The sequence below is a fragment of the Sinocyclocheilus rhinocerous genome, unplaced genomic scaffold, assembly GCF_001515625.1.
Source record: "Sinocyclocheilus rhinocerous isolate Xijiao unplaced genomic scaffold, SAMN03320098_v1.1 scaffold6282, whole genome shotgun sequence".
Classification (NCBI taxonomy): Eukaryota; Metazoa; Chordata; class Actinopteri; order Cypriniformes; family Cyprinidae; genus Sinocyclocheilus; species Sinocyclocheilus rhinocerous.
The window spans coordinates 7,477-15,548 of record NW_015640649.1 but is presented as its reverse complement, the minus strand read 5'-3'; the positions used below and the strand labels follow the sequence as shown (position 1 = coordinate 15,548).

The 8,072-nt window shown below is 36.5% G+C and overlaps 1 protein-coding gene across 1 annotated transcript; it reads right to left on the bottom strand.

Moving 5' to 3' along the window:
* Positions 1–474: 474 nt before the first annotated feature.
* Positions 475–7,879, bottom strand: ppt2b (palmitoyl-protein thioesterase 2b; the record flags this gene model as incomplete). The annotated part of the gene is made up of 7 exons (XM_016569524.1): positions 475–1,944; positions 3,307–3,361; positions 3,489–3,573; positions 3,726–3,809; positions 5,299–5,406; positions 5,542–5,637; positions 7,726–7,879. Coding segments are annotated over 7 exons (726 nt in total), but the record flags the coding sequence as incomplete, so codon positions are not given.
* Positions 7,880–8,072: the final 193 nt, after the last annotated feature.

Sequence of the window (8,072 nt, the reverse complement as noted above, 5' to 3'; positions counted from 1 at the left end):
AACAAAAATCATGTTTAGTACGGTTGAATTTAATCATCGAAGGTCAGTAGCAGAGACATTGGTTAATAAAATGGGACTGAAATACATAAATTGTATTTGTCTTATGAAACATATTTAATTATTGCAGGTTTGTATAATATTCCGAGTTTGCATTTGACTGTTTTTATTCATTTTGAGGAACACTGAATCTGTTTCTGTGCAGGTGAGATGAGTAAATAACATGTTGATATTTAGTCTAGAACTACAGTAAGATCATGTTCACACACAACGCTCTGCACTTACTCCTGATTTCTGTCACCATGGCAACACCGGAGCTGTCAGTCAATACATGGAAACAAAGTAACTGCTGTTACTTGTTTGAAAAAGTAACTCAGATATTTCCTTCTAAATTAAGAAGTAATGCCTTACTTTAAAAAAAGTAATCTGATAACGTAATGCGCTGTTCCTGCAGAGCTTGGCTCTTGTCTATCAGTGTCTTCAGGATCATTAGAAAATCACAGGTAAGTGAGTTTGATCAGGGTTAGAGCTAAACTCTGCAGCGCATTGGCCCTCCAGGACAAGATTCGAGGAACCCTGGTTTAGACAGCTGCACTTATGCACACTTGTAAAAAACATTTCTTAACTTTTTCTATTTCTTCAAAGTCTGCATGGGCAACATTTAACAATAGACAACACCGTTGTTAACTACATAAAATGGAAATTTTATTCTGAAAGCTGGCTTGAGTACAAACAGTAAAGCACACTGGCATGCAGCTCAAGTCCTTTACAAAATCTACATCTGGAGATGTTTCACGTTGTTGAAATATTGAACAAAACCGCACTTAGCTGAAAAGTGTACTTCAGTATTAAAGAATTTTCTACTTCAGACACGATACTTATACTTCATGTTAAACTATCCGTTAACCCCCAATGTTAAGCATTTAATTAAAAATAGTTAAAGCAAGCTAAAAGATCAAACAAAACACATAACACTGCTATGATAACAATAAATATGGAAAAATATGTTTTGTACAGTACTCATCTGTATAGCATACGTTTACCTCAGAGAGAGGAAATAGATTTCTAAATGCATTCTTTCAAACTGTGCTTCTATTAATCCCTTTTCTGAATCGTCCTAAAAATGTTAACACTATGTGAACTGAACACCTTGTTAGAGCAAGATGCATAAAACACCAGGTTTCCATAAGCATAAAATAACAGTAAAAATACCTTAACACAAGTGTTTCGTATGAATGAGCTGTTCAGTCAAGTCCCTTTAGGGCCGAACACACACTGTTGGGCTGAGGCTTGAAGGATGTGAAGTGAGAGGTAATGTTATATACTACAAATGCAATTCCCTTTCCTATTTCTTTCACGCTATCCCTTTTTCTCCTCTTCCCCTCATTCTCTCCTTTCTCATTGCACTGTTAGCACTTGGATTTGAGACAAAGTCATGTCCAAACACATCCTATGTAAGGCATAAATGTTACAGCAGCAGCACAGTCCACATCAAACACACCACATAAATCAAAAGAGGAATTAGAAACAATAACTACACACATTAAAAATAGATAGTGGTTAAGATCTTTCTGCAAAATGAGAAATGAGAAATGTATCCCTCAGGCACTGATGGTTATTCCTTATATTTAGTGTTCACCTTTCTACACCTATATTTCACTGAATGTGTGTCTCTGTCAGCAGACACAGTAAGGGAAATGTATGAGGCGATGCATTAGTGTACCGAAACTAAATGTGCAAGACTGTATCAATGCACAGAAAATAGAGAAAGCTCTGTAGTCAAGTGTGGGAGTTTGTCAGTATCTATGTAAGCCATTTCTCAATGCAGGTTTTATAAACGGTTTCATTGGAGTGCCAGAAGACGTGAGCGACACCTGCCATCGAACACAGAACCAGATCTCCTCGAGCGTACAGCGTCTTCAGCCCGAAGAAGTCCATCAAAAACACCTGGAAAACAAGCCAGAGTCATGAGGAGGAGCTGTGTGAAATGACCCGTCCAGATAAATCTGAGGGCACTGTCCTGTCGTGAGTATGAGGTCCTGAGTGCTTTGGACCAGCTGGCTTTCATTAAGGATATCTCTGTATTTTCTGGAGTCCAACTTTACATGCAGGGACAGAACAATATCAGACAGTCATCAGTTTCACTCCAGCTGTTAAGAGCTCAGCTCCCTGATTTATACACATGTAGAGGAAACATCAACAATTCTCACTCTTTCTCTCTATATATTATACACATTAGTGCTGTCAATCAACTAAAAAAAATAACTACCTAAAATCGCAAATTTTTCTGAAATTAATCCCACAAAACAATACATTTTTATATTGCAATAATTTCACATTCAATCTTCAAATTAATGTAGAAACAACAAAGACAGTATATTTTTAATATTTGTTTAATGGCATCTTTTTTTTGGACTGAAGGCGAGTATCACTGATACTAATACTACTGATGTCTCCAGGACATCAGATTTATAATAGATTTTTTCCCCCTAATATTAAAGCAGTAAGCCCCGTGAATTTACAGTGAATTTATAACAGCTAAGGGACGTTGTTACGACACGAAGTGGAGTGCCTAAAACCCCCTTAACTGTTATAAATTCACTGTAAACCACGGCTTCACGGGGCTTACTGCTTTTATAAAACGGTTATTCCATATACGTAGTAAGGTTTCACAAAATAAAACAGAGCAAATAAAGTGTAATGATAATAAAAACAGTATTCTTCCGCCAAACAATGTAGTTCCTCAGAAACAGTTGTGGTTGCAACAAAGTGGTTGCCGAGCAACAGACAAACGTAAACAAAGGTGTATGTTTGTAGAGTAATTTACAACAGCTTCGAAGCGGCTCAGCCAATCAGAATCAAGCACCGGAACTCTCCGTTTTATAATTAACCATTAACTATAGCAATTCAACATTACAGTACAATTGAGAGCTATCCATTTGAACATTTATTGTTTTTTTTGCCATTTTTTGACTATGATGATAGGACAGTTTAGAGTTGATCTGACACGCACACTCATAGTTTCTTTCACGCTTTAATATGAAATGATAAAGGCTACAGCATGCGTCATCATATGTGTCCGTGCAACTGAAAAAGTGAGCGAGGCAGCAGTTGTGAGTGGGTGGCTCCGCCCCTGCATTAGCTGTGCTAAATATTTGTAACACTGTTAAACTGGAAAAATTATTCGCCTACGTTAACGCGCTAATTTTGATAGCACTTATATATATATACACACATACACATCGTATTTGTTGTCAGAGTCAGAGGACACATTACTCTGGACTTACAAAGAAATTAAATGATGCTTACTTTCTGGTTTTTCATCTCAACGACTGTTTCATTCTCATCGTAGAAACCAAACTGACTGAAAAGCAAGAAAATGAGGCATCATAAAAATCTCATCACAACAAATAACGGAAAATAGCCATTACATTTCAAGCTTCTATGAATCTGAGTTGCAGACGACTAAACTGACAAGTGGTTTAACCAACCTTGACTGCCACGGAGTGATGACTCCATCATCAGCTCCACCAATCAGCACCAGCTTCTCAATGTGCAGGAAGTTCTGTTTCCAAGCTGTGCAAAGACAATACTACATCACAAACACTTTCTCCTGGAAAAAAAGGAAGTCAGCTCTGGCACTCTAAACCAAAGAAATCGCAATCACCATCCTCTGACAGAAAATATACTTCTTAGCTAAACGCAGGTGATGTGATCCGTCTCCTCACCAGTAGAGTTGGGATTTGCTCTCTCATTGTTCAGTAAGGCCAGATAGTCGCTGCTGTTGATGTACATGTCTCTGTGATGAGGGTCTGGAGACAAAACAAACACTGAAACATCACCGCATGTCTCCTGATACCATAGAGAAACACTAGTCTTCTTAATAATACCACAATTGTAACAAAAATATAAGCACTCAATGTATGACCAGGGCTACAGTGTTTGAGCGCATTGTTATTTGTTTTTCCGCTTTTCCGCGGCAGGGCCGAATGGTTCGAAGAACGGTAAGAAATGCTTAGTTATATTTCCACTTGAGCTTAGTTCAACACAGCACGATTACAAACTGTTCTCGGCCTGGAATTGTAAAATCGAATTAGTTGGGCTTACTTAAAAAACTTGCCTTAAAAAAAAGCTAAGTACAGTGAAATAGGACTAGTATGTTGTACTGACAAATGCTTAGTTACACGAGAGTTCTAAAAAAGAACTTTAGGGGGAACTTGATCCTTTACTTTAGGTTTACTCATGACTCAGTATAGCTACTCACTGACTCCCAGGGTGCATTGCGGCATGAATAAATGATGCAGTTGCTTTGTTTTACAGCTGTTGTTTTCATTTGCCAATTTTATTTGCCGTCTTGTGTCAGTAGTAGCAAAACAAAAAGAGCAAATAAAATGGTTATTGTTACAATTAATAAAAAATAAATGAAATTGAATTGTTACCATTGTTGTGATTCGCGTGTGACTCGAGCATATTACCACAAATATTAAAGGATTATAGCAACACAATTAAAAGCTTCTCAAGATGTTTATGAAAAACAATGACACTTTTAAAGATCATTAATAAACACAAAAATACACTAATGATTTCATTAGAAGATAGGTCACCTTCTAAAAGCAACCAATTTATTACTTTTCTTCCTTTGAAATCAAATAACTGATTTCATGATGCAATGCTGCATCAAGAGGAAGACAATTATAGTAACATAAACAAAGTTCCAAGTGCCCAACCAAAGGGAACACTAATCACTATAATGATGAGTTAAAAAAACAAGAACACATTTTAGGAAAATCAACATCAATTGAATATGAAGTCAGCTTATGTGATGTTCTCTCAAATATTTCAGTTGTATTGAGAATTCAGCATTCAAGATGACTTTGGGAAACGAGTGAATGCAACTAGTGAAAGATAACTGCAGACATGGAGGAAATGGGTGAAAAGTCTATTAAGACGCTTTTTCTTTTCTTCTTCTGTTGTTATGTTGCACATTAGCAACATATTAGTGCACTGCTGCCTCTCACTGGTTTATTAACGTCATTGGTTCCTTTGTGGCTACTTGAATATTTTAAGTAAGTGTCACTCAAAACAGTAAGTAAATTGTTTTATTTGCCTTGAAAGTAGCTGCAACTTAATAAAACCTAGTATGTATAACAACTAAGTAAAGAAAACTAATTCAATCTAAGAAAGGTAAACTATTAAGTTTACCTTAATAGTTACTAAGTACTATTTGGTTGTTGGTGGCATTTTGCCCCAAGCCCCATTAATGGTTTACCAGCATGATTTTCTGATCATTCATCCACTCACCATTCCAGTAGTTACAGATTGATATTTTCTGGCCCACTGCAGTATAGCACACATGATACAAGTTGGATTTGACAAACTGAGGGAAGAGGTACTTCAGATAGTCCGTGTCTACAAAAGAAGAGCAAATATGAAACCAGAGCAAAACCAGAAACCCTCAATGAGACGAGGCATTTCAGTTCAGTGTTTAACCAGGAGCACAGTCTGTACAAGTGTTTCTGAGCAAAACTGAAGAAAGTGTGTTACCTCCATACTGCCCCGCCTGCGGAGAAGACAGAGATATGAAAGAGTGCACATTATGGTCTGGAAGAGTGGACAGGATTCCTCGACACACCAGGCCACCTGCAACAGATTCAGACATGCCCTCGCTTTAACCTTTATATAAGCCAAGGTCATGCTTAAACAAAAAACAACAACAAAAACCAAGAGTAAGAGCAAAATGCAAAAATAGCAGTAAAATATTTGTATACAAAGAAAACTTTCAAGAATATGGCCAGGTCAAATTCACAAAAGATTCCAACAGAAAGTTAGATTTAGCCTCTGATGCTCCTAACTTCTGGATCACACTTGCACTCATAGGCCACCAAACACACGGAGTGTAACATTTTCAATCAAATTAATCTACTACATTTTACTACTTTAATATTTTTTCATTAAGATTTTGTATTTGCAGGGGACTTTACTAAACGATATTTGTGTTGCGTCATAATTATACACAATTTATTTATATTTAAAATATATTTTCAATATTTGTATTTTTTCCCCCCCATTAATGCCGTTTTTAAGATTAAAACAGAAAAAAAGGCATTTAAAATCAGTGTGAAGAACTATCTGGACAGAAAATGATATCCATATGTAATACCATTCTGTAACCACTAGAGGCCTGTATAGCTCTGTATAAATATATATATGTACAGTATGTACAGATGCTGTGCGTCTATTTTGCACTCATAATGTTTAGAGTTTCACTCCATCTGTGTTCACATAGCAAGCAGCACAAAAGTCACCAAGTTTCAGACCATTCCAATTATGAATGAATGAATGAAATAAATAAAAATATCTAAATGTACATTTTTCAGTCAAAAGTGGACAAGAAGCATCGGAGGGCTAAACAAAATGAAAACTATTTTAAGACCATTAAAATGTTTGTATTGTGATATTGTTGTACTTTCCTGACAATTAAGCACAATTACCCAAATTCACATTACTTTAATGCAAAACTGTAGCATTTAAACACAGAAGTATAATCTGTATTTTTTATTTCATCTGATTTATTTATACTGAAGACACACAAACAGAATTAAACGCATATACAAAAGCATGTAAATGAAAGCATATGCTGAAAGTACATTTACAGTGTAATCCACTATTTTGTAGAGAGGGTCAAAATGACAATTTTCACCTGAGATTGGTAGATTGGTAGGTCTATTGGTAAAATCTGTTGACTTTAGCTATCTTTGTTGCATTATATCACAAATAAGTCATAAATAAAGATTATACTTCTAGAGTTACATGCACAAACTTTGGAAAAAGTATATTTGTGGCACTCAGTTATGTTCTATGCAATTGTTTTGATTGATGGAAAGAAGATATATTTAATCAGCATTTGTTCTTGAGACATTCCTCTTTAAAACAAAAAAAAAAGTATCATCTGAATGCAAAGTGACCCATGTTTAGTTTTTGACCACTGAAAATGTGTACAACTGAACAATTTACTCAAGGAGCCACACTGAAATCCCTGTATCTCTGGAAATGAAGCATACAGGGCCTTAACAATTAAGAACAGGGACATTGAGATAGCTTCAGTACTTCTTGAGTTAAAGGCATGCAGACTTCAGGAGAAAAACAAAACAAAATGAAAGAAAAACTTTTTTTCCCCATTTTTGAACTGTCACCATTGTCATGTAATGCAACAAAGATTACTAAAGTCAACAGATTTTACTAATAGACCTACCAATCTCTGTGTAAAAACAACATGATGCTGTTTATAATAATAATGATGCTGCCATCTTTATAAGATTGTTTTTATCCCCTCACCTCCAAATCTCAGGTGAAAATGGTCATTTTGGCCCCTCTCTACAAAATAGTGGATTACTCAGTAAATATACAGTAATATTTTGGCTTTCCACTTCATGTATTTCTTTCAAATCTAAACAAAATCAAACATTTGAGACGGGGACCTTTGTTTTAGTTAGTCCTGGTCCTGTCTAGTGTTTAATACAGCTCCTCCAGCCGTGCTTAAACCCCAGCACAGCAACAGATAAAAAAAAAAAAAAAAAGTTGTTTCTTATCACTGCTCAGCAAACCATAGCGTAACGTCATGATGTTGCAAAGAAGCATGTGGTGCACATCGAGCTTAACAACGGCCTCTAGCCGTGCGTATATTCACAATATAGCACACAGCTTAACACTATTTTGTGAGCTACAAACCTTGTGAGTAGCAGATGAGGTGGACGCCATCAGCTGAGTTCTGCATGATGGGATATATGGCTTCTGTAAAGCCCTCCACCTGCTTCCAGAGCGGCTGCAAGCTGGCGCTGCGGTCAAACAGGTCTAGGACAGTCACATTAGTGCCCGGGTGAGACTGTCAACAGACAACACACACGCATCAGTTACAGATCACCAGACAACACACACACGCATCAGTTACATATCACCAGACAACACACACACATCAGTTACAGATCACCAGACAACACACACACGCATCAGTTAAAGATCAACAGACAACACACACACATCAGTAACATATCACCAGACAACACACACAAACAACA